The sequence below is a fragment of the Rhizopus delemar genome, genomic scaffold (genome assembly GCF_000149305.1).
Source record: "Rhizopus delemar RA 99-880 supercont3.2 genomic scaffold, whole genome shotgun sequence".
Classification (NCBI taxonomy): domain Eukaryota; kingdom Fungi; phylum Mucoromycota; class Mucoromycetes; order Mucorales; family Rhizopodaceae; genus Rhizopus; species Rhizopus delemar.
The window spans coordinates 232,351-257,361 of record NW_027137828.1 but is presented as its reverse complement, the minus strand read 5'-3'; the positions used below and the strand labels follow the sequence as shown (position 1 = coordinate 257,361).

Below are 25,011 nucleotides of genomic sequence, written 5' to 3'. Positions count from 1 at the left end.
AAATGAAAATTACTTTATATGCCTAAAATTCTTGAATGTCGTTGCACAGAAGCAATCAAACATGAAATATCATATTTTTATTGCAAAAAAAGTTCATTGTGTAAATGTGTTTTCTAGAAACTGCCTTAAGATATGATCTATGTACATACTAAAGCAGCAGTCAGATAACAGATGTTTGTCTAATGAAACAGTTGGTCTATTGTTGCAGGAAAAGGGTTAAATGTAGAAAGTGGCTTGCTGTGACTGAATTTACCTTTCAGGCAAGTTGCCCCTCTTGTCATTTTCTTTCTTTTCTCTCTGTAACAAACAATGTCAACGCCTTCAAACATTATTGGTTCACTTACTTTCTGCCCAGAATGTGGAAATCTTTTAGACATGGCAGGTGGCGATGATGACATTTTGCTTTGTAATCAATGTAGTTGTGCATTTAGAACAGCAGGTTAGAGCAATAGAAAGACATCAATGTATATTTTACAAGAACTAATAAATAAATAAAGGTATTGAGGGCACAGAGGTTGTTACTACTTCTTCAGAACGTTCTTTTCAATCTTCATTAAAAGCCAAACGTCACTTGGTTCAACAAAGCAAAGAAGCGCAACAAGCTAGAGCTATTGTAATTATACAGCTAATATATCAAATACATAAACTGACATATTTTTTTAGATTAAAGAGAAATGTCCTAGTTGTGGACATCCTGAAATGGAATATCATACAATGCAATTACGTTCTGCTGATGAAGGTCAAACAGTATTTTATAATTGTAAAAAATGCGGGTAAGTGGAAAAATGCGTCTGCTTTTATTATAACTTGTTGTTAATATACACATATTTGTAGTTACAAATACTCTGTCAACAACTAAAAAACACATATATACACACACATTTTTATTTCCTCTCTCTTTCTTTTTGTATAGACATCAAAAAATAAAATAAAATATAAATAATAGCAATGAATTGCTGCGATTATTGTGGAAAACAACTGAGTGATTTAGATTATATGACTGAATGTGGTCATATTATTTGTGGATCAATATGCTTTCAAAATAACAATTTATGTCCTTTGTGTAAAAAGTCTACTCGGTTCATTAAAATAGGTGACCCAGTAAATGCGTTTTTCAATGTGTGTGTGGGACATAACAATAATTGAAATTTCCAGATACCTTCGACCACAAGTGGATTTCTCAAATCTCCCAAAAGACTCTTTAATGATGCAGAAAATGTCATTAATGTAAGGTACAACAAGAAAGTTTCTAATAGGATTCAATATAAAAAAGTAGTAGTTTCAAGTATCTTCTTTATTAAGATTAATTAGCTATTTAAAAGAAAAAAACAACAAGCAAAAAAAGTTATTAGATCAAGCAAAGGACGAACTAAAAGATACAAAGGATTTAAAGTGGTAAATAATCTAATTGATAAATATATGTTGTTTACTTATGTATGCGTCAGGCAACTCCATTACTTGCAACAAGAGAATGAGCAATTAAAACAACAGCTATCTTCAAGCATGCGCAACTCAATTAATAATGATTCAGTAAATTTGAACAGAATATGCCTTATTAATTTCCTAAATCGCAAAATATCCATAGTCTCAAACATCTTCATCTTTCTCTGATTGTTCTACTTGTACCTATTCAATAGATGAATCCGAATAAGCGCATGACGTTAAATGGATTGATTTTATAAAGTAATAAAAATAAAATAACGTGGCGCTCAGAATAAGCAAATCCATATTTATAGCCACTGCTCTACTAACATAGAACAGTAATTTCTTAGTTTTAAAGGCTGATGCTATAGTTTGCTTCAATATATGATGATTCAGGGCATACATTGTGTACAAGTAAACTTAATGGGAACCCCTTTAATTTGCTTGCATGAACCTTTTTTATACTCTGTATGTTTAAGTCAATAATACTTGCACCGATACTACATATCTATAAACATCAGTGTATAGCCTTTTATACTTGTTATGTTGTTAAAGTCCTGTACAAGTGGTCTGTTCCAAGTCTGATTTCAATCTATTAAATATAGTGCTGCACTCTGTCTTTTTTAGGAGACCGCCACTTCCATGTAACAGGTACATTTTTTTTCTTTTTTCTTTTTTCTTTTTTCTCTTCTTTACAAAATGACATCAAAGTATTCAAGTCTACCTGATATCGTAAGTTTACTTTTAGCATTACTTTTTAAATCCTTTTTAAACTTCTTTTTAAAAAATAGGACGATCAACCTGACGTATATGAAACACCTGATGCAGATGAAAATGCTCCTGTCATCTCTTACGAAAATCAGGTACCTAATTTTTAATTTTTTATTAAAAATGAAACTTGGCAACTCATCTTTAGAAACAGTCAAGTGATGAAGATGAGAATGTTATCAAGTCTCATGTCTCAGTTAAAGATGCTGCAAACAAGTTTAAAGAAAGTGTTGTGGATGCAACTGACATTGGTAATGAAAAAAAAAAGTTTTTACTTCAAATTTATATGCGTTAACATTTTGTCTAGATTTTTCGGACCGTTTAACCCGAAGAAAAAAAGCTATGTATCGTACTTTTGTTCGACGCCCTCCAGCCATGGAAACCAATGAATATGAAATGCTGCCCAAAGATATGACACTTGAAGAAACGCCTTTACAAAAATTGCGTCGTCTTATGTTTGAAGTTCAAGAATTGAATGATGACATTGAAAAATCAAAGGCAAGAAAATAAGAACAACATTTTTTCTGATTTATTTACAAGGACAAACAGGAACCAGTGGATGAAAAAGAAGCTATTTCTCAATCGGATATTTTGTCACAAATAGTTTACCTTCAGTCTGATTTAGTAAGAATGAATCAGCAGATAGGTGATGCAGATGAAGACCAACGATCCAACTATACAAGATCAATAGATGAAGCCAAGTCATTAATTAAACAATTGGAAGCTTACAAGAACAAGCCTATAAAGCCAGAAGCACCTCCTACTTCAGACGCCGCGGTGGTGCCTGAAAGTAAAGCAGATGTGGGTTTATAAATTTGTAGGCTATACAAGTTCTTAACTTTATAATTAGATGGTAACATATGAACTTTATTATACCCCTGAAATGTCCAAAATGCAAAAAGAAAGCAAATTGTCTGACATTGACGAACGTATTGCAAGAATAGAGAAATTGATTGGCTCAAGCGCAGGCCAAACTGTAGAGGATTTGGTAAAAAGAAAAAATGAAAAACAAAATTCTTAATCTAATATTTTATAGCCTGCAAGTCTCAGCTCTTCATCTCTCATCAATTCTTTATCTAAATTAGAACAGCAAATCGTATTATTAGCTCAACCTAGACAGTTGGAAATGGTTGCTAGAAGAGTAAAAGTTTTAAACAGCGATTTAGATCGATTGAATGAATTGAAAGCAGGTCGTAAAGATATTTCTAATACCCTTGGGTTCAGTTTATCCTCCACTTTAAACAATCCAGCTAATGCACCAGGAAATGATAATAAGGATGATTCGAATGATACTGAAGCTAAGGTAAATCACAACGACATCATGCAATATTTGATGTTTTAAATCTAGTTATAGATCAACCAATTATTTGCAACACTAGAAAAAGTAGATCCACTTTTAAACCTTACACCTGCTTTATTGACTCGTCTTAAAGCATTGCAAACCTTGCACGCTGAAGCTGCTACATTTGGACAGTCTGTTAAGGTTATTTCCGAAGAACAAACTCGAATGACTGACGAACTCAAGAGTTTGACTGATACATGCGCACAGGTAAAAAATTCCGAATTTTCACAGAAACTTATTCTTTTTGAATAGCTGAATGAGAGCTTGAAGGTTAATGAAGAAGCTGTTGATACCAATATCAAGATTATTGATACACGAATGACAGATTTGATTCAACGTATTAGTGCATTAAGTAGTACCCCTTCATCAGAATAAATAATGGATGTAAATCTTTTATATAACATTGCTTTATTTTTATAACATTTTTTTTGTTTATTCATTGTCATCAACAACAGCAGTTTCTAAGCCTATGTACAAAATTTGAAGTTAGATTCGTCGCTTCACAGATAGGAGGACCAAGAGGAAAAAGTTTTCTTCACTTGGTATCATTATTCTCCAACCTCTTGCGCTCACAAACTGCCGGAAATCCTCCTCTGAAGAGGGGACTACACAAGACAGTGTTTTGCCCAAATAGTTTAAGAACGTATAGAAATAAAAAACAACTTACCCTTGAAGCTAGCAACAGGAACGTAGGTAACATAAGAAAAGAGCTTTTCCTTAGCATTTTCATCGTCGTTACGCTTACGAGCAATACGAACACGAATACGGTGGTTAATGTGCTTAACACCACGAGACCAGAGAGCCTTGTTCAAAGCGGGGTCCACACGAACATCCTTGGTACCCATGGCCTTTTCGGCAAAAGCCTTGACGGCCTTGACGGCATGGGGAGTACGCTTTCTCAAGGAGCGACCAAAGACGTGCTTATGCAAGTGAATGGTGTATTCACGAGTAACAACATCAGCAAGAGTAGAACGCTTTTGAGGAGTAGACTTAGCCATGTTGGTTATATAAAAGAGATGGATGGATGGATGAATGGATGGATGATCATTTTTAAAATAACAGATTGGGCGGCTTAAAAAAAAGGATGAGTATATATTAAAACTCAGTTAATGGAGTTGAGTTTTCAACTTTTTTGTTCTTTGCCTAGTCAGATGATAGCACAAGAACAATAGGCTACATCAAATCCGAGATACGGCGATTTACTCAACGCTATGCAATTGACTACACCAACTGATGTAAAAAATCAATCAAGGCCTTACAACGAAAGCGCAATGCTTTCCTCCGAAGTCAACCATCCATAGCCATCCGGCTACAGCGCCTTCCTGTTATGGACCAACAAATTGAATCTCTTCAGCAAGAGTTGGTGGATATTGCATCATTAAAGGTGGGAATACGTTGGAGAGAACATGGAGAAAAATCGGCCGGTTATCTCAAGCGAATACACCGGGTACGAACCATAAAACAGACCATAAACTGTTTACAAAACCCTACATTTGAATTGACTGTATCCTCTCGTACATTACTCATAGAAGTTAGTCAAGCATTCTACCAAGAACTCTATTCAGAGGATCCTGTGGCTGAGCATGATATTGATTGCTACCTGCAAGATATAACAGACTTACCGCAATTAACTGAAGATGATCGTCGTTACCTCATCTCGCCAATTACGATTGAAGACATAATTGAACAGTAAAAAAAAGTCATTGGGAAGCAAAGTAGTCCTGGATCAGATGGTTTAGGTTATGTCTTCATGCATCTTATTTACCAGTTCTCACCATTAAATAATCTTATTCTCCGGATACACAACACTGCTTTATCTGTTGATTCCTTTCCATCATTGCGTCAAGACTTACGTGTACGATTATTGCCAAAGAAAGGGGATCTCTCTACCCTAAAAAACTGGCGGCCAATCTCCTTGATCAACTGTGATGCAAAGATCCACACGCGCATTATTAACCAACGGATGAGATCCGTTATGGACGCTTACGCCACCATTTAGACCGCTATGGGTCTGTATCCAATGCTAAGGTTAATATTCACAAGACTAAACAAGTAAAGTGTACTCCTGCTACACTTTTCCGCTTGCCTCTGTCTGCTATATTTGCTGTGATTCCTGCGGATTATTGGATCTCTCAATCACGACACAAAAAAACTCAAGGTGTCTCAACTTTTTATGATGAGCTTCTTCTATCAAGCTCTTTTTTTATTTTTCTTATCCTCATGTGCCCAGATAATGGCATATGGGTATTCTAAATAGATATTGGCTACATGTTCTTGTGCATTTTCTAAAGTAGTAAAGAGTGAATGTTGAAGTGTCTTTTCTGGACGTTTAACATTAAATAATCAGTAATAAAAAAAAGGTGAATAAGAAAGAAGAAAAAGAAAAGAGGGAAAAAGAATGCCTATTCTTCAAATTCTAACGTCAAGTTGACGATTGCCTCTTTCCATTGAAGTATTTTGACAATTTGCTTAATGTATTCGATAAGCAATCTTGGTGTAGTCGGGCAGCGAAAAGATGTATGAGTTTTCCTATAATACTTTTGCTTATGAATAAATAGCTCTTCAAAATAGATCTTGTCATCTAAGCCAATTAAATATAAACATTGTTACCTCATTGTGTTAATGAGTGATCGATATTATTATTTGATTACCATAAAAGCAGGCGCAGAATGTTTTCTTGAAAACATTTGCAGGCAAACCAGCAATAACATTCATCATATTTAAATACAATTTGTTTATATCTGAAGATTCCTTGTTAATTGTATTGTTGACCTTGGTTCCATCAGAGAAATCGATCAAGACCGGGGACATCTTCTTGTTATCAACTTTTAAAAGGACAACATCCTACTTGCATCTACTAATTTGACAATACTTGCTCTCAATCCATCCAACTGCAACCAAGTCATTGTTTTGCTAAGAATAGTTGGCTCATGATGTTGATGATTGTATGGATGCACGCAGTTCGTTCTCCAGTCGTTTACTTCAATGGGTTATTTGGACTGTCCATCAAATCAAGTCTATAATAATGAAGATTAAAAATGGGTTTTTATAGTTTTGGTCAAAGAATACCATACTTACAAATGGCGAACAGTTGTTTCTATGAAGCTGGCATCATGATTTAAAATTAAATTGAAAGATTGTTTAAAGCCAACTTGATATAAGATGCTTTTTATAAAGACAGTTACAAGCTTTGAAAGACAGAGGGTAGTTATCAGCTCTTGAGTATACGCTGTCAGTTCAATATTTAGTAGTACAGCATATTCAATGATTTCAGAATAATATTCTTGAGAAAGATATTCTTGAAGCATTGATACAACAGTGTCTGAACCGAGATCTAGAACTCCTAAGCAGTCAACTCTTTATACAATGTAATTAGTAATCTTACAGAATGAATTAATGTTTTTGACATCTTACTTTTCTGTTGGCAATTCTGCTGCTACAGATAAAATTTCTTCAAGTGATTGCTCTGTAGCTATTACGGGGTTAAGAGTGTCCTCTTTAAGAAAGGGAAGGCTAGATAATCGAAGTCGAACTAAAGGAACAGTTGGACCTAAGGTTCAACAAGATAAAAGCCTAATTGCATCATTTTCAAAGGTAATACCATCTTTGAAAATGTGATCGATGGCAGAATCTAGTGGATCAAATTTGATTTCAGCGATCTTTCGACTGCGATTGGTGATGGATATTGCTTCGCAATCAAAGACATGAGCTACACGAGCGATTCAGATCTACTGGTCATGTCCAGAAGGACACTACCTGGAGAACGTCTTGCTCTCTACACTTTGGAATGAATAATTTTGTCTTGTTGACTGTTGTGGTTGTTGTATTCAAAAGTAGCATACATAAGTGATATTCGCTTCCTGGCCACTGCTTGGGACCAGGCGTGTTTTTCAATTTAGTAGGAAGCTTTGGTGTCTATGCTCGCTACGTGATGGCATTGACCGACTGGTTAGATATTTTGTCGGAAAGAACCATGATTACATGTCTTTTTAATAAGCATACCAAGACCAAATACAAATGGGGAAAGGGTAAGCTTCTCATCTGTGCTGGCTCTGAATTTGATGTTGTTCAAACAACACGAGCATTCTCAAAAATTTTAATCATTTTAAGTGTACAAATCTATTTTTACTTTATTTCTTCTTTACTTTGAATGTCCAATAACCTTCGACAAAGACGCGTCGAAGCCGATGGCGCTTCAACAAAACATCCAGACGTTGACTTTGATGATTCTAAAAAGGTTTCTTTTTATAAACATATCAGATGAGCTGTTCTTTTTATAACTCTTTTATATTTGTAGTACGGAAATAGCTATGTACCTGTCCAGAACAATCGTAGAGCACATAAATTAGCTCTTTCACTTCTTGCAATCATTGCAACCTTTGTCACTTTTTATAAAATTTGGAATCCCGCGGAAGTTGTGTAGAGTATTGATTCTATGGAATCTAATGGACTTTTTGGTACTTACTTTTTTTTTTTCCACCAGGTTTGATGAAGTTCATTTTGGAAAGTTTGCTGGTTATTATTTACAAAGAACATATTACTTTGATGTACACCCTCCTTTGGCAAAATTGATGATTGCTGCCGTTGGATATATGTTGGGATTTGATGGAAAATACGATTTCGCCAATATTGGAGACGATTATCATGATCATGACGTACCTTATATTGGTCTTCGATCTTTACCTGCTACTCTTAACGTGTTCTGTACAGCATTAATTTATTTAATTATGAAAGAATCAGGCTATTCACTCATTATATGTGTCTTGAGTACAGCCATGTATATTTTTGATAATGCTATGGTGACGCAGAACAGATTGATTTTGTTAGACAGTATGTTGGTGTTTTACATGCTTTCAACCATCTATGCCTATATAAGATTCCGTAAGCTTAGACATAAATCATTCTCCTTTCAATGGTGGCTTTGGCTTCTTCTTACAGGCTTTGCGATGTCCATGACTGTAAGGTAATTCTGTGTATCATACCTTTTGCTTTCTTTTTATAAGAAACTAATATTTAATTATTCACAGTGTAAAAATGGTTGGCCTTTTTTTGGTTGCGTTGATTGGATTTTCTGTAATTTATGACTTGTGGAATTTGCTTGATATCAATTACGGATTAACAATGGTAGACTCAGCCCTATTCCAGAAAGGCATTGAAACTAAAGATATTTTTATAGAAACAATTCATGAATCACTTTTATGCACGCGCATTTAGTTTGATTATTGTTCCTATCTTTGTCTATCTTTTCTGGTTTTATGTTCATTTTGCAATCCTTAACGAGTCTGGCCCTGGTGACTCCTTCATGTCCACCCGATTCCAAGACACGCTTAAATTTAGTCCTTTAAAAATGGCAGCTTTAGGCAAGTATATAAAATCGAAATAGATTAGAACATTATATAAGTTAACTAGGACTTACGAACAGAAATCAATTATGGAGACGAAATTACTATGAAACATAAAGACACCAATGCATTTTTGCATTCTCATGATCTTCATTACCCCTTAAGATATGAAGATGGACGTGTTAGTAGTACAGGTCAACAGGTCACAGGTGTGATGGAATCCAGCGATAACTGCTTCTGGCGTATCAAGCCTACCATTCCAATCGAAAACAATGGTGAGCCAGTGCCAGTAAGAAACGGTGATATTGTTCAACTCGAACATGTAGTGACTGGTACCAATTTGTTAACTCATGATGTTGCTTCACCTTGGATGCCTACAAATGAAGAGATTACTACAGTTCCTCTGAACACACGCTATGAAGAAACTCTTTTCAAGATTGTTTTTGAAGATGAAGATGACAACATTCTCGAGACACATATGACTCCCTTCCGATTAATCCATGAAGATACAAAAGTCGCTGTTTGGGCACATAACAAAAAGCTACCTGAATGGGGATTGGGACATTTAGAAGTAAATGGTAACAAAAACGCGATTGACAGCACCAATTATTGGGTTGCCCAAGAGATTAAAGGCAAGAATGCGACTGAGATCAACTCTAAAAAGAATGAAAAACAACTGGGCCATATGCCATTCATCAAAAAGTTTATTGAACTTCAAAGTAAGATGATTAGTCATAATGCAGGCCTAACCAAACCTCATCCTTACCAATCCACACCCATTACTTGGCCCTTTATGATCCGCGGCGTATCTTACTGGTCCAAAGGAGGACACACGCTCTCAAATTTACCTGACCGGAAATTTGTTTGGCTGGTACTTATCTGTCGGTGGTATCGCTGTGTTTGCAGGTATTATGTTTGCAGATGTACTGGCGCGCAGAAGAGGTATTGAACCCATTGATGAGCCTGTGCGTCACAGATTACTTCAATCCGCTGGTTTCTTCTTTACCGCCTGGGCACTTCATTACCTTCCTTTCTTTTTCATGGGAAGATCCTTATTCCTTCATCACTACTTACCTGCAGCTACCCTCAATTATTTGCTGTTGGGTGCCATGTATCAATTCATCTTCATTGATGGCATTGACTCGCCCGTATCCTTTGTCACCCGGCAATCAAGAACTTTGAGATTCATGACCATGAAGGCTGAGATACCCAAGAAGGTGTATGCTATTGTTTTAGTCACATTACTGTTCCAAATCGGAATGTTCGTTTTCTTGGCTCCTCTAACTTATGGTTTGCCAATGTCCTTGGATGAAGTACGAAGCCATCAGATCTTGGGTGGCTGGAAACTTCAATATGGTAAGTAATCGAAAATTTTGAATCAAAGCGTTTGTTAAAATTATTCTATAGCAAAATAATCATTTGAGTTCACTTGATTAAAAGCAAAAATCTTTATTAGAAAATAAAAAGTAAACAATTTTCTCGCTTGAAGCATAAAAAGCAAGTCTCGGAAAATCCTTTCTCTCCATGTTTTATAACCTCCGCTGAACATTCACTTGACGAAAAAGAAAAAAAAAAATTTCCAGATCTCTTAGATCTCTTAACAAAATGTCTAAGTTACTATTTCGAACAACATTATCACGCCTATACTTCAGGGTTCAGGGCGTAAATACAATAAAGATAGCAGCTTCAAGAACATGCAAATCTGCACTTTCTGTTGCCTTAATTAGACCTTACATCTCGATCCAAAATCGATCATTTTATCATCAACAAAACATTCGAACCTACACAACAGAAACAACAATACCATCAGGTGACTGTCCTGGATGCGGTGCTCCTTTTCAAATCAATGATCCCACACAGCCTGGCTACTTGGTTGGAAAGAAGGAAGAAAAGCAGAATAAAAAGAAACCACAAAAAAAGCTGCAGAAAAAGACACTGTCAGACAAAGAGTATGAGGAAATCATGGCCAATTTGGACGAAGACAGTCGTGCCTTGCTTGAGGGTAGCGCTGTCACGGAAATTGATATGAAAGAGAAGGAGCGAGAGGAAGAACAAGTAAAGCAGCAGACGTTAAGTAAACGTATCATTTGTCAGCGCTGTCATGAATTACATCATTATCATAAAAGCACGACTGAAAGCTCACCAGAGTTTCTGAGGGCTAGTCAACAATATGGATCTCTTGAGTTCTTAAAGACCAAACAGGACCCTCTCGTGGTGGCTGTGTGTGATATAACTGATTTGCCTGGCTCGCTGGGTCACTTGCCTCAGTTGCTCGCTCAAAACCTTGGTGCCCGAGTCCATTTGGCTGCCAACAAGTTTGACCTTTTACCCAAATCTTCTAGACGGCACGAACAACGTATTAGAGACTGGATAGTACAACATGTCAAGAACCTGGGCTTACCCACTAAGCAGGTTGCTTCTGTGACTTTAATAAGCGCGAAAAAGGGATGGGGAGTGACAAGTTTAATGCATCGATTAGACAGGGAGAGACGCCCAACAGATGATATATATTTAGTTGGATGTACCAATGTAGGTAAATCCGCTCTGGTCAACAAGTTTATGACACAAATCAGAGGTTCTTTGGATGAAGAAGGACGTCGGTTGAAGGAACAACTAAAAGCAAAATATATGATTACAAGCTCTGCTATTCCTGGAACAACAATGGGTACAATCAAGATACCCCTACACGTCTTGGGTATGTCAGCAGACAAAAATAGAGAAGCTTGGGAAAAACGACGCTTTGTAGTACGCGAACGATATTTGATTGATACCCCAGGTGTAATTAATGAGCAGCAATTAATACACCAGCTATCATTTGATGACCAAAAGAAAGTAGTGAATCAGAAAGAGATCTTACCTATTACTTTTAAATTAGAGCCAGGTAATACAAAGAATGGAAAATTCTATAAAAAAAAGGACTAAATGACGAATAATTATAGGAAAATCCTTGTTGCTGAAACCTATTATTCGAATTGATCTCTTGGAATCAAGTCATCCAGTATTATTTACTGTCTTTAGTCCTTTATCTCCACACATTACTCGAACAGAAAAATTACCCCCTGCTTATGCTCTCGAATATAAGGGGCATAGTCGACTTGTGAAAGACGATAAAGTCTTGCGTGTTGATTCGCTGAAAGCCATGGACGAGATTGTAAGAGTCAATGGCATTCATTCATCACATGCTTCTGTTGATTTTAGTTTTGCAGGTGCTGGGTGGCTTGCCCTGACTGGCTTATTTGAAAATGCGAAATTTAGAATATGGATACCCAAAGAGCTTGACGCTCACAAGGTTTTTACAATTCGCGATCCACCTCTTTTGCCTTATGAGTTTAAAGGGTCTATTAGAAAGTTTTATGGATCAGGAGAACGTACAAATAAATAAAGAAAACAAAAATTCATTTAAAACATGATTTTTTTTATGACTTATGAGGTAAAGGAGAACATAAAACACGGGCTTTCTCTAGTATTTCTATGCGAGAACCATAGACAACAAAAGGAGGACAAACACAAAATTGGATAATTCCAGAGGTTTGTCCATCATCATCATTCATTGTTTTCAAGTCAAGCGGTTCTGTGCCTTCACCTACAGCTGCTGCTGCAATTTCAACCTCTTGTCCTCGTATTGCATAGCCAATATAGGTGGCCTGTTCGACCATGCGACTAATCATAGTGGAATATCTCTTGTTAGGATCCTGCTCTTGAGTATCATGCTTTTCCATGAATGGATATGCTTTAAGTAAAGACGAATATAATGAATTATACATTCTCTTGCTAAACTTGGTTGTCTCAGCATGTATATCTGGACTTGACGTATTTCCAGCCACAACAACCTTAGCCACTTCCTGTCTTAATCGAGTACAAAATTCTGGATCATATTTATCAAACCACATTTGCAGCTGGGTATAAGGCTGAGCTATTTTCAATCCAGGAAAGGTATTATAGTTCATACTTTGAACCAAAACGTCCATGAGGAATTTTTCAGTCAGCATCGTCAACCGTTTCTTGGGGATAGGATTACCAAGCTTGGCGATCGCTTCGTTCAGGTTAATCCAGAAAGAACTGATGGCGCCCGTAGCTATTTTCGCGTCACACTGATTAGTTAATTCGACGCTAAGATTTTTAATCATCGCTTTAAGTTCCAAGAGCTTGGCGCGAATCGTTGTCGTATCGTCCTCTGTAGCTCTTCTGGATTGAATGTGTTCATTATAGTTATTCAATAATTGCTGCTGGTCCTTTTGTCGTGATATCATCCTTTCCTGTGTCACTTTCTCTTTTTCTGCAAGCTCATTATTATAATGTCTCAAGTAATATAATTCTTCATTCAAACGTTTAAGAATATCTTTCTTTTGTGCTATTTTTGAAAGTAGTGCCTCATTTCTAGGAGGCTGTTGTTGCTGCTGCTGTTGTTGTTGTTGTTGTTGTTGTTGTTGCTCTGGAATTACAGTTGATTGTTGACTTGTAGGAACTTCAGTTACGGTAGGTGATTGATTTATAGGGGTTGCAGCAAGTTGCTGATTTAAAGGGTTTAGGGTGTCGACTGATGAAGGCTCTGTTGGTATTGTTGTAGCTGTAGCTGCCGTTGTTGCATTTTCCTCAGAGATTTCCTTATTGTCGTTAACATTTACAGGAGTGGTTGGAGTATTTGCTTTGTTTGGCTCATCTTCATTTCCAGTGTTATTAACTTGCTGCTGATTAGTTGCAATTGCGCCGTTAATCTCCTTCTCTGAATTGGCTAATATTGAGGGATGTTATTGTTATAGACTTCTTCTTTTGTTTTGAGATATGAACTTACAGAGCATTTTTGTGAAAAAAAAAAAAGTTGAAAGAGAAAAGAAAAAGTGATATACCTCATGCACTTGAGCGTGGCTTTTGCTCCGAAATTAATGAAAGTAGGACAAATTTAGTTTTCTTTGTTTGCCGGTCAGCATTAATTTATTACAAGAAGTGAAAATAAAAAGGTGTTTAACCTGATATAGATACTTGATCTACTGTATACGAGCTTTTCTTTTTGATTACCGTGCTTGGTTCCGCTGGAAAAGGGCGCTTGTAGGCTCTGATAATGTGGGTTTGACATTTTTTGTCACGTTTAATGCCATTTCTTGAGCTTCTTTAAGATTATTTTGTCTTTCTCGTTCATACAAGAATTTTCGTAGTATTCTTGCATTTTTACTGTGAGCTCCATAAAGCATATCTAATAATATGCCTAAAATAGGTATCAGTCCAAGCTGATATATATTCGGTTAAATATGCATATATTTGTATACACTCTAAATTTATACCAGAAAATCAACAGTAATATGATACAACATTCTTTTCTTGATTATCCTTGGTAATTCAGCTTTACATGCTAAATTGTATAGAGATAAAGCAAACATTAATGAAATGACTTTACCAACAACAGGTATGAACTCTAGTAGCACATCATATCCGATCCAACAACAGCAAACTTTAAACATTTCATCAAACTTCTTCGCTCGGCGTGTATATATTTCTAATATCTCTGCATCCCTTTCTGATAATTGAACTTCACATTGCACGGGTACTTTTCTTCTCCATAAGCTCATTTTAAAGAGAGACAGAAAAAAAAAGATAATAAAGAAAAAAAAGAACAGAATGACCTCATAGCCTGGGTTAATTTTGCATATGCAACGACTGACATCAAAACTGGTGTTAACGTGCCTTTCTCATTCACTTTTGTCTGTAATATCAAAAATAAGAACAATGGGTTTAGGGGTACAAGCAGATCATATCTTGCTTTTGATCGCCGCTTGTCAGAAGAATTAGGTATTACTATGCAATAGTTTAAAAATAATTAGAGTTTCATTTTTTTTTTAAAAAAAAAGACTACAAATAACATGATGTTTCTCTTTTATTTTTATTTTTTTCGAATTGATAATAACAAGGCCTATAATAATCTTGCTTTATTGAGTAATAATAGTTTAAAATACAGCTGCCTAAATCACGTTCATTTTTCTTTTTTTATGTGATCAGCAATAATACACTTTAACATGTATTTCTATAGCAAATAAATTAAGTATTTCTTTTATTTTAAATGTTTCTGTGCTGTTACTTTTTACAATACTTGAATTGGCAATATTATTCAAATTTTGCGTTTTTGTCAATAATCTAAAACTGGGAAACGCTTCTTATTTTGAATAAGATGCGTTCAATTATCCCTGAATTTAGATACTTGTTATCTTTAAAACAATATGTTCTTTTCTCTTTAAAAATATGGCTATGTTATGATGGATATTTTAGAAGGTTTAATTGAGGCAATATCAGAATGATGGCGGAAACTTAGAATGTAGCGAGACAGACATTATGTAGACTTTATATTACAAGCATAGTAACATAGTCCTCCAACGCTTGTATTATATATTAATAAACATTTCTTACACGAATAAATGAAAGATGAGCGAAATCATTGATTTTCTCAATACTTTAGCGTACTCAAAATTAGCACACTTTGACAATCCTGTCAAAAAATATATACTTCAAAAGAGTAGCAAAGTATTGAATAAAGTTGTGTTTGTTCAAATGTCCTTTTAATATAATCGCCAGCATCTTTTTAACACAATATTACATGGTAGAGAGGATTATATATGACTTGCTGCGAATTCTAGAAGCTGAAATATGGTCTAATCAAATACCCAGCAAGCAATATTTGTCATTTATGAATGCTGCTTTCAATTAGACGATTGATAAAAAGCTGTACAATAAATCCCCAGTTTGTATTTTAAAACAGAAAAGAAACCACATGGTTCATTATATGTTACTTTTTGTACACCTTTGGTGTTTAAGAGATCTTTGATTCATGTTTGAAGAAGGACTGTTATTTTTAATGGTGTATGCAATCACGTATTCTTTCTATATTGCATTTACCAGAACTTAGGCCATCAGAGTAAACTAAAGAAAAACTTTAAAGACATGATGGGAAGGGCAAGAACGTACTATATCATCTGCTCTATGTATTTTTTATGTGTATACTAAATAGGCTCATTTTGTGTTGTAAGGAACAACAGTAAATTCTCTCTACTCGTCTTACGTTATAATATTACCAATCAGCAAGCTCATAGACATCTTTTATTTTTACTTGTTGTCCTTCTGTTAAATATATTGAAGATACGAGCTGGTCATAAAAGAAGATACAGTTGCAGCGACTGTAGGCGTGTGAATGTGAGTAAACTGTTTAAAACATTAAAGCATAAGGTTGTAAGCGATGCACGGTATAGAGAATTTAAATTTCGTCGAATAGATCGGTTGAAAGGAGTAGAAAGAACAAATACTGTTTATTGTCACATAAAAAATATGACGCAAAGAAAACAAATAAAAAAAAAGAAGGACAATATGGAGTAGAAACACTTGTAGAGCCAAGTACGAAGCAAAATTTTGTGATAATAAACGCACCGTAGAGGCATGTAGGCTCTGTAGAGAGACGCTATTTACAAAAGACATTTATTGAAGAATATCAAAGACGACGAATAAAATAAAAAATAAGGAAAGCAAATGACACTTTGTTGACAAATCAAAGAATATTAATCGGCTAACACAGGGAAAATTTTAGGAAAAACTGAGAGACAACTATGGAGATCACAGCAAAATAGGTAAAAGAAATTTTTTTTTGAAAATGAAGATGATTTGGGTAAACTCAATGTAAAAAGCGCTTTTTGAATTAGATGGCGATAAAGGAAATCAGTCTGGAGAAATAAAAGGTTACGATAACGGAATGAGATGGTTCAGAGAAAACAGATGCGTCTGAATTTTAATTTTTTCGTGTCTCAAAAATGAACAACATTGTGCTATCAAAGCGTGTAACACTTATAAAAAAAACTTTAGCAACATCCTCTCTTTCTTCCTTTCTTTCACTTCTTTAACACTCAAAACTTGAATGAAACAATACATACTCATACTGCTACTTTTAGGCAGTGTGATTAACCTGGCTTCTTGCTTCTTTGCTCCTGGTGAACGTATTAGAAGAAAGATAGCGTCTAAGTCAATGGCTGTCAGCAGTAATAACAGTACCCTTCCAGAGAAATATGGTCCATTTTTTTATGATCAACCTGTTGACCACTTTTTGGAAAATTCCACTACTTTTAAACATCGCTATTGGGCTAATACAGAATGGTACCAACCCGGTGGTCCTGTCTTAAGTAAGTGCTTTGTTATCTCGTTTATGTATCTAATAACTTTTTTATATAAAAGTCTATAACGCTGGAGAAACTGCTGCTGATCAAAGATCGTTCTTGGTCATCGATTCATTTATGGCTGAACTTACAAAAAGTCTTAATGGTATTATTATTGTGATGGAACATCGATTCTATGGTTTATCTCTACCCAGTTCGGTAAAACATAACTAAAAAGGAAAATTATGATCAATTTGTTCAACTTTTTATTGTTTACAGAACTTTACTGCGAAAGAGCTTGCTACGCTTAATACAGCACAAGCACTTGAGGATATTGCTTCTTTTATTCGCTATGTAAAGGTAAAAATTCCTTAAAAAAAAAAAAAAAAAAAAAAAAAAAAAAAAAAAATCTCAAAAAGGTTGTTAGATTCCCAACTTTGAAGTTGACCTTCCACCTGCACCTGAAACAAGATACATTGTGTATGGAGGAAGTTATAGTGGCAATTTGGCTGCTTGGATGCGTTTGAAATATCCTGATATCGTATTTGCTGCTGTTCCTTCTTCTGCTCCAGTACAAATGAAGTATAATTTCTATGAGTACTTTGAACCTATTCGTAAATTTGCACCCAAACACTGTGTTGATGCTATCCAGTCTGTTGTTCTCTTTGTTGATCACATTTTATTCAGCCCATTCGAACGAGCAAAAATCAATTTGAAAAAAAGATTTGGTGTTGAAGATCTCAAGCACGATGACGACTTTGCAGAATGTAAGTCTTTTTAGGAAAAAGTAAGAGTTTATTGACAAGTATGATCTCGTAGTATTGTCCTCTCCTTTAGGCTATTGGCAAGCTATGACACCTAAATCCAACCCTTTTGAAGAAAATTTTTGCTCTGTATTTGAAGGATTGACGACGGTTCAAGAATATGTTGATGCTTATGGAGGTTATATCAAGAATCTTACCAAAGCTGCATGTAGAGAAGATGAAACCATAAATCAATGCTTTGATACCCACGATCCTCGAAATGAAATGTTTACCGAAATAGGAGATGAATCCCGAGTCTGGCTCTGGCAAGTATGTACTGAATATGCTTACTGGCAAACAGGAGCTCCCATTTGGCGTCCTACTATTGTTTCTCGCAAACTCAACCCAAACTGGTATCAGCATCAATGTCCCCTTACGTTTGGTGAACACGACGTGCCAAAGATCCCAAAGTGGCATCAAATCAATCATGAATATGAAGGTTGGTACGCAAGTATGGATCGTGTCTTTTGGGTCGATGGTGAATGGGATCCCTGGAGAACTTTGAGTGTCCAAAGCGATGATGCCCCTGATCGAAATGATTGGAAAGAAGATGCTCGTTATGCCATTTTACCACAGTCAGTACATCACTGGGTAAGCCATACATTTTAGCAAAAAAAAAATTTTAAAAAAAATAATAATTTTTTCTTTTCAGGACTTTTTCCCCTCTGCTATGGTCTCTGATTCAATTAAAAGTACTCAAGATCAAATTTATGATGTGATTAAAGGCTGGATTGACGACGACGAGAGAGCTAAGCAAAAAATACATTTGCAAATACTGTAAAATTGAAACTTCATTTACTACTCTCTATCGCACTTTGCTTACATATAAATATATAAACAATAAAATATAGTATTTAAATTGCAAAACATATAAGCAATATGTTTATTTAAGAGGAACAAACTTGGAAGAGTGAGTGGCACCAATACCGGGACGACCGTGCTTAACGGGCTTGTAGGTGATGGAGAATTCACCAAGGTAGTGACCAGTCATTTCAGGCTTGATTTCAACTTGGTTGAAAGTCTTACCGTTATAGATACCAACAACGGAACCAATCATTTCAGGGACAATGATCATGTCACGGAGATGAGTCTTGACAACGTCGGGTCTTTCACCGGGGGTGGCAGCCTTCTTGGCAGCACGGAGCTTCTTGATAAGACCCATAGGCTTACGCTTGAGACCACGTTGGAATCTTCTACGAGCACGACAGTGAACGAGTTCCATGAACTTCGAAATATTAGTAAAATATGTCTTTTTATTTTTCTCTCCCTTTCTTTACCTGTTCAGAAGACATATCCAAGAGTTGGTCAAGTTCAACACCACGGTAGGTAAACTTACGGAAAGTTCTCTTTCTGGGGGCGGTTTGTTCGTCAGCCTATTTAAAAGCATACTTAGTACCTTTTTGGAATACTTAAATAGTTTGGAAGGGAAAAGTTTAAGAGTTTAGGCGTTCAATAATAGCAAATTAAAGGAAAAGTTGAAATTGTCAAGTTGAGTTTGGTGTATCCACTATATATTTATACATGTATTATTTTATAGATCCTTTTCCATCCTTTAAAAAGCATCAATCCATCCATTTTCTTTTTCCTTCAATCTATTATCGAGTTCCTCCTCTTTTATAGTTCAAACTTTTCCCAACCATCATATCATCATACCATGTTAAGCACAAAAGGAAGGATCTCTTGCTTTGGCCAATTTTTGGTATATAAGACCTTTCCAAGAGACAGTCAGTAGCTCGTCAAATGTCCGGGTCGAAATAGCGGCTGATAAATTTTAAAAACCCCTACGGCAGATTACCGGTAAAGAGTAATGCCGAAAGCAAACCAACTTTAAATAAGGAGTTCTGCTGCTTGTAATTCTTTGATCACAAGTGATTATTCTGAGCTTTTCATGTGAGTCTTGTTGAGTTGTAGGTTCCAAAATCATATATTATAAGCTGAGATAATATCCATATTATTTCTCATATTATATATTTATCTCGATGTATTTTTGACTATATGACTACGTTAATGCTTTGCTACCAGTTCTATTCACAAGTCCTGGTAAATTCACTCGCTTCATTTTTGTACGCTGTAGTTGTGTTTTGCTGCTATTTAGTATTTATTCTCGTAATGCAAAGGTACCACAAGATAAGAACACCAAGCAAAAAACTATTAACTTAAAGATACGATTTGGAAAAGCTTTATTTATTTGCGAGTAAGACTAATAAAGATCAAACTGAACAGTCTATAGTGATGACTTATGATGACTATTACAGTCTATTATCCGTTATGTACTATTTTGTAAATAAAATAATAAACACAATATCATTATATCGTATCAAAAAAATAAAGTATCTAATGAGCTTCAACGAAAACGAAAAATAGATAAGAAAGGAAGAAAAGTTTACTCTTCCATCGTAATTCACTGCATCTGTATTCTTCATATAAAGCTGTACTAATGAGTAACTCTTATTTTCATGTTTCTATCTATTAAATATATTAAGTTCCTATCAACTGATTCACTGCTATCCTTATCAAATCCTTCAAAACAAGTTATCTACCTCTGGCTCGTTAGATTTCATGCTCAATTCCAGGCATATTATATAAATATTGTTTACACGTGCCTTTTACATGTGAACCTGTCTTTCTTTAAACGAAGAGAAAAGCATACAAAGCACACTCAAATAACTTCTTTAGAAAAAGTGTTAATGTAAAATGTGCGTGTGAAAACAACTAGCTGCTATGTTACACTTACAAATTACGCAACATGGTGTAAGTTGCACACATCAAAAGACAAACAATTACCAAATGTTAGTGTCCACAATTCGACCTCCGTTTATTCTATTTTTGTGCTGTTCCTTCTTTTCTTTTTCTTGCTTTCTTTCAGTCTTTTTTTTAAAAAAAAAGTCAACACTGTTGAAATGCCTAACTTAGAAATAGAACTGCATAGTTATTCAGATTATATAAGCACCCGTACTCAACAGACAAAGGCCCAACAGAATGATTGTTCTATTCACTCTCAATCAATTACTGTATCAGATAGTGGATCATTAACAAAAGAGAACTCTGCTAATGAGAAAAAAATCAATTATAAATCATGGCTGCTTTGGTGGAATTCTGAAGAATGGTGGTCTTGTTGGATAGGCCTCATTTTCTTTGGATGTATTACTTCCGCAGTGAAACATAACATACCCTCTCCTCATTTTTTATCCTGGGAAAAAAACCCTTTTTCTACTTTTGCCGCACCCGAAAATTATGGGCTCATAGTGATCAGCGTAATGATGGGCACCTTATTGTGGTTATCCATGGCTTTTACAAATGTAAATAATTGGAAAAGATTTCCTATTGGATATACAGCTATTTTCTTCATAGCACTTATCAGCAAAGTGCTTGCTAACAATGGTAACAAAAAAATCGATTCACATGCACCTTTTTTCAACGCTAATAACATTACTTGTAGTAACACTTCACAAAGCTAGTATTGGTGACTCTATTTGGGCCATCATATTTGGCTGTTTTCTTCGAAACTGTTTACCTTTTTATACCAAATCAAACGCTTTACCTCCCTGGCTCAAGGTAGCCCAACAAACTGAGTTATATATCGCCATCAGCTTGGTCCTTCTTTGTATTGATATTAGTGTTTTGAGACCACTTGCACCTCGTGCTTTGTTTGTAAGCTGGATTGATACCCCTACTTTATTTATGGTTATTGCTTATTTTGGATGGAAAGTACTCAAGATTGATAATCAAACAGCAATTATCATGTCTGGAGCCACTTTTATTTGTGGTTCATCAGCTGCTATTGCTTTGGGCTCAAGCATGGGTGTGCCTCACAAAACAGAGATGCCTATCGCTATTATCTCCATTTTCACTATTCCTAGTATTATTGCGTTACCTTATGTGGCTAAAAGATTGGCATTTTCAGCTATGGTCAGTGGCGCCTGGTTTGGTGGTTGTGTTGATTCTACTGGTGCTGTGATTGCTGCTGCTAGTATTTATGGGCAAAAGGAAGCAATCGACACATCTGCTGTCGTAAAGATGATGCAAAACATCTTGATAGGCCCACTTTCTGTCCTGATGGCCTGGGCATGGTCTCGATATGAATTACAGGCAGCTTATAAACTTGAAGAAGAATTACTTCGAAGAAATGAAGATTTAGACGATGTTTCACTAGAAGATAGTCAAACGCCTACTGTCAAGCGCCCTAATAACAGTTGCGGATCACAAAAACCAAAAGAAAAGGCATATGTGTTACTCTGGAAACGCTTTCCCAAGTTTGTGCTTGGCTTTATTGTTACGGCCGTACTGTTTAATACAACTATCAACAGCGACTCAGATACTCGTTCACTCGTAAATAACTTTTGTTTTTACGTGTCCGAATGGTTTTCTACCTTGTCCTTTGTCAGCATCGGCATGGGATTGCAATTGAATGAAATGAAGCAAAACATTCGAAGTTTAGGCAAACTTGTAACGCTCTATATCGTGGCACAGATGGTGGATATTGTAATTACAGGTATATTGGCTTGGGCTGCTTTCACTTATATGTAAATAATAAAAAAAGGTGTCACTAAAAATTGTTTCACCTCACTGACATCTTTCCTTAAACCCCTTCAAAAAAATGCTGATCATATATCTATACAAATATATACATAATATTTTTAAGTTGTATTTTTTTTATATAAAAATATCAAAAAGTTCAAGATCGACAAATGAAACTAGAATCTATTTAATTGTACACGCTATTAAAGCTACTACATTCTGTTCATTTTTTGTTCTTCAGTTTACTAAAACAGCTGAACAAGGAGCGTATTTAGCAAGACAATGGAAAGGAAGTCAAGAAAGAGCTCAAGAATTATATGAATAGCAAGATGGATCTGATGTTTCTATTGTATGTCTCAGCTCGAATCGACTTAATTCTTTTGCAAAATGTTTTATGTCAACCATAGACTTATTCCCATTGTTCTGATTTGTAGTTAGCAATCACCTTGCATTTGGCCCTACCATGTGTATTCGCAATGCACCAATCCGCTACTTTAGTATTTTTTTGTACTAGTTGATTATCTACTCATACTTATTCTATTACCTGTATGTTCGTCTACTGTTCTTTTTTTCCCTTGTTATTATGTACAGTAGTCAAAATTTGATTATTATTTTTTGATTTTCTATTTAGTTTTTATACAAAAGCTTGATCTAGTAAATAAAATGGGTGACGTGAGCCGAGAAAAGCGAAAAGAGGAAGTGAATAGAGTTCCTATTTATAGGTTTATAGGCATCAAAATAGAGAGTGATAAGCATCGACTATCAAAAAAATGTCAAGAAAAAGCAATAGATTATACCAAAAATGAGTTTGATTGAGCTATATAAACGTTTTGATTTGTATAACCTGAGACATTTCTAGACTTTTTTTTGTTCATACATTCAATTGATACAAGGCTTTTGTATCGGAAGTGAACCATGTGTTACATTTTAAGCCTTGATTATTTGCTATTACCATTAATGAAAAGAAGCTATTTAAGCTTTGTACGCTTATAAAAACTGCAGAATATACATCCCTGGTGACAAATGTAGTATTCGATGGTTAATGCTAATTAGAGGTAAAAAGACTATATTAAAAATGACAACATCCTTTTATTTCCCTATTGATTAAACATTGCATTATGTGAACTTCCATTTGATAGGAATAGAGCCATGGCTAAAGTCACCCAACTGTTCAAAAACTATAATTTTTTGACGCGTAAGAATAATAAGTGTGTTTCTTTTTAGTCCAACTTACCAGCAGGACTCAAATCAAGATCACCCGACTTGCAAGATTTACAATCATCAACAATAGTTGCTTTAACGGACTTACCATTGGGCCCAGTGATTTCTACGTTTTTACCACAATTAGGATTATTACGTTTAGCAGAACCCATTTGTTCAGAGTTGAGAGCAGCAACAAACTCTGTGTTCTTTCTTTGCTTTCCACAAAGACCAACATGAGTTTCCAAATCATAGAAAGTCCCTTGTCCATGATTATATTCAGTGTCAGATGATGTAGCAGCAGCAAACTTGATATTATTGCCAGAAGCTCCTTGTTGACTTTTTGAGGTAGAAGGGTTTTGAGAGGAGCCACTTTGTTGATCAGTGCGAGCACTGTTTCCATAATTGTTATCATTAGCGTAAGGATAATTTTGATCGGAGTATTGACCCTTATATCCTCCATTGTTGTTATTGTTGCTATAGTCATCATTGGGACTATTAACGTAATTAGAATAACCATTACCATGGTCTCCTCCTTGATTATAATCGTTATTGTAGCCACCATAATTGTAGCCACCATTATTATAGCCACCATTATTATAGCCACCTTCATTATACAATTGACGAGGGCCTTGATCATAATAGTTAGAGCCATAAGGAGGCTGATTGTATGCGAGATTATTGTAATTATTAGGTGTTCCTTGATTTGCATACAGATTCCTATTGTTATTTTGTTTTGCTCCTTCAGCCATTGAAGACCAATCAATAGCACCATCCTCAGTATACTTGATGTTCCTCTTGGAAATACCATTTCCGTTATAATTAGCGCGATAAGGGTATCTTTGTCCAGGATCATACCCTTGCTCTCTTCCTCCACTATACGCGTTACGAGGAGGAGGAGGAGCTGGTCTGGAACCATAACCTGAAATACACACACGCAACATTCAAATTTAATATCGTAGTAAACATTAAAAAAGATGTACTTACCTTGCGGCTGCGCATAGTTATTGTTTACTTGATATAAACTTTTAGCATGCTCTTCAGCATATTCAGGATGATGATGATAAAACATATCATTTGGAAACGAAGTAGCCAAAGATGAACCTGTTAAGAACAAAGTGCAAATAGCCAAAAGTGATATTTTCATTTTGAACAAAGAATTAAAAAAAAAGGGTAAATTATGCTTTTGATATGTCAAGTCCTTTTTGTTTGACACATACAAAAAACACAAGGGTTACTTGTTTACAAGTTTCAGACATATCAGTGATTTTGACCCTAAAGCTCTGGGGTATCCTTGCTTATAAACGTCATTTCCTCTTTCGTTCTTTTTAAATAAGCAGTAATGACAAGGCCCTTGTTTGTTTTTCGGTTTTATTGACAAATTAGTGTTCTGATGTCTCATGCCAACCCAACGCAACTAGTATTGTATTTCGTCACACAAACAAACAATGTATTTTGATTGGATAGTCTCAATTGTACTTCAGTCCCAATTA

The 25,011-nt window shown here is 35.4% G+C and overlaps 14 protein-coding genes across 14 annotated transcripts; 9 read left to right on the top strand and 5 right to left on the bottom strand.

The window, feature by feature from the left end:
* Positions 1–375: 375 nt before the first annotated feature.
* Positions 376–859, top strand: RO3G_02316 (uncharacterized protein; the record flags this gene model as incomplete). The annotated part of the gene is made up of 4 exons (XM_067656907.1): positions 376–439; positions 498–613; positions 664–773; positions 835–859. The coding sequence occupies 4 exons, from the start codon at positions 376–378 to the stop codon at positions 857–859; spliced, it is 315 nt and encodes a 104-aa protein (XP_067513008.1).
* Positions 860–2,121: 1,262 nt separating this feature from the next.
* On the top strand, positions 2,122–2,700 carry RO3G_02315 (uncharacterized protein; the record flags this gene model as incomplete). Its single annotated transcript, XM_067656906.1, has 4 exons — positions 2,122–2,154; positions 2,214–2,285; positions 2,339–2,441; positions 2,498–2,700. The coding sequence occupies 4 exons, from the start codon at positions 2,122–2,124 to the stop codon at positions 2,698–2,700; spliced, it is 411 nt and encodes a 136-aa protein (XP_067513007.1).
* A 373-nt stretch (positions 2,701–3,073) lies between these two features.
* On the top strand, positions 3,074–3,863 carry RO3G_02314 (uncharacterized protein; the record flags this gene model as incomplete). The annotated part of the gene is made up of 4 exons (XM_067656905.1): positions 3,074–3,178; positions 3,227–3,493; positions 3,545–3,739; positions 3,858–3,863. The coding sequence occupies 4 exons, from the start codon at positions 3,074–3,076 to the stop codon at positions 3,861–3,863; spliced, it is 573 nt and encodes a 190-aa protein (XP_067513006.1).
* A 304-nt stretch (positions 3,864–4,167) lies between these two features.
* RO3G_02313 (uncharacterized protein) lies at positions 4,168–4,530 on the bottom strand (the record flags this gene model as incomplete). The annotated part of the gene is made up of 1 exon (XM_067656904.1): positions 4,168–4,530. The coding sequence occupies one exon, from the start codon at positions 4,528–4,530 to the stop codon at positions 4,168–4,170; it is 363 nt and encodes a 120-aa protein (XP_067513005.1).
* A 329-nt stretch (positions 4,531–4,859) lies between these two features.
* RO3G_02312 (uncharacterized protein) lies at positions 4,860–5,225 on the top strand (the record flags this gene model as incomplete). Its single annotated transcript, XM_067656903.1, has 1 exon — positions 4,860–5,225. One exon carries the CDS (start codon positions 4,860–4,862, stop codon positions 5,223–5,225), a length of 366 nt encoding a protein of 121 aa, XP_067513004.1.
* Positions 5,226–5,934: 709 nt separating this feature from the next.
* RO3G_02311 (uncharacterized protein) lies at positions 5,935–6,343 on the bottom strand (the record flags this gene model as incomplete). Its single annotated transcript, XM_067656902.1, has 2 exons — positions 5,935–6,113; positions 6,184–6,343. The coding sequence occupies 2 exons, from the start codon at positions 6,341–6,343 to the stop codon at positions 5,935–5,937; spliced, it is 339 nt and encodes a 112-aa protein (XP_067513003.1).
* A 1,120-nt stretch (positions 6,344–7,463) lies between these two features.
* RO3G_02310 (uncharacterized protein) lies at positions 7,464–8,499 on the top strand (the record flags this gene model as incomplete). Its single annotated transcript, XM_067656901.1, has 3 exons — positions 7,464–7,643; positions 7,830–7,951; positions 8,016–8,499. The coding sequence occupies 3 exons, from the start codon at positions 7,464–7,466 to the stop codon at positions 8,497–8,499; spliced, it is 786 nt and encodes a 261-aa protein (XP_067513002.1).
* A 481-nt stretch (positions 8,500–8,980) lies between these two features.
* Positions 8,981–10,289, top strand: RO3G_02309 (uncharacterized protein; the record flags this gene model as incomplete). Its single annotated transcript, XM_067656900.1, has 3 exons — positions 8,981–9,593; positions 9,781–10,230; positions 10,282–10,289. 3 exons carry the CDS (start codon positions 8,981–8,983, stop codon positions 10,287–10,289), a joined length of 1,071 nt encoding a protein of 356 aa, XP_067513001.1.
* A 547-nt stretch (positions 10,290–10,836) lies between these two features.
* Positions 10,837–11,796, top strand: RO3G_02308 (uncharacterized protein; the record flags this gene model as incomplete). Its single annotated transcript, XM_067656899.1, has 2 exons — positions 10,837–11,569; positions 11,750–11,796. The coding sequence occupies 2 exons, from the start codon at positions 10,837–10,839 to the stop codon at positions 11,794–11,796; spliced, it is 780 nt and encodes a 259-aa protein (XP_067513000.1).
* A 494-nt stretch (positions 11,797–12,290) lies between these two features.
* RO3G_02307 (uncharacterized protein) lies at positions 12,291–13,673 on the bottom strand (the record flags this gene model as incomplete). Its single annotated transcript, XM_067656898.1, has 2 exons — positions 12,291–13,606; positions 13,667–13,673. 2 exons carry the CDS (start codon positions 13,671–13,673, stop codon positions 12,291–12,293), a joined length of 1,323 nt encoding a protein of 440 aa, XP_067512999.1.
* A 3,197-nt stretch (positions 13,674–16,870) lies between these two features.
* RO3G_02306 (uncharacterized protein) lies at positions 16,871–17,778 on the top strand (the record flags this gene model as incomplete). Its single annotated transcript, XM_067656897.1, has 4 exons — positions 16,871–17,024; positions 17,077–17,216; positions 17,277–17,357; positions 17,425–17,778. The coding sequence occupies 4 exons, from the start codon at positions 16,871–16,873 to the stop codon at positions 17,776–17,778; spliced, it is 729 nt and encodes a 242-aa protein (XP_067512998.1).
* A 905-nt stretch (positions 17,779–18,683) lies between these two features.
* RO3G_02305 (40S ribosomal protein S15) lies at positions 18,684–19,456 on the bottom strand (the record flags this gene model as incomplete). The annotated part of the gene is made up of 3 exons (XM_067656896.1): positions 18,684–19,025; positions 19,078–19,173; positions 19,454–19,456. The coding sequence occupies 3 exons, from the start codon at positions 19,454–19,456 to the stop codon at positions 18,684–18,686; spliced, it is 441 nt and encodes a 146-aa protein (XP_067512997.1).
* Positions 19,457–21,057: 1,601 nt separating this feature from the next.
* Positions 21,058–22,327, top strand: RO3G_02304 (uncharacterized protein; the record flags this gene model as incomplete). Its single annotated transcript, XM_067656895.1, has 2 exons — positions 21,058–21,181; positions 21,240–22,327. The coding sequence occupies 2 exons, from the start codon at positions 21,058–21,060 to the stop codon at positions 22,325–22,327; spliced, it is 1,212 nt and encodes a 403-aa protein (XP_067512996.1).
* A 1,107-nt stretch (positions 22,328–23,434) lies between these two features.
* Positions 23,435–24,777, bottom strand: RO3G_02303 (uncharacterized protein; the record flags this gene model as incomplete). Its single annotated transcript, XM_067656894.1, has 4 exons — positions 23,435–23,496; positions 23,553–24,440; positions 24,506–24,622; positions 24,765–24,777. The coding sequence occupies 4 exons, from the start codon at positions 24,775–24,777 to the stop codon at positions 23,435–23,437; spliced, it is 1,080 nt and encodes a 359-aa protein (XP_067512995.1).
* Positions 24,778–25,011: the final 234 nt, after the last annotated feature.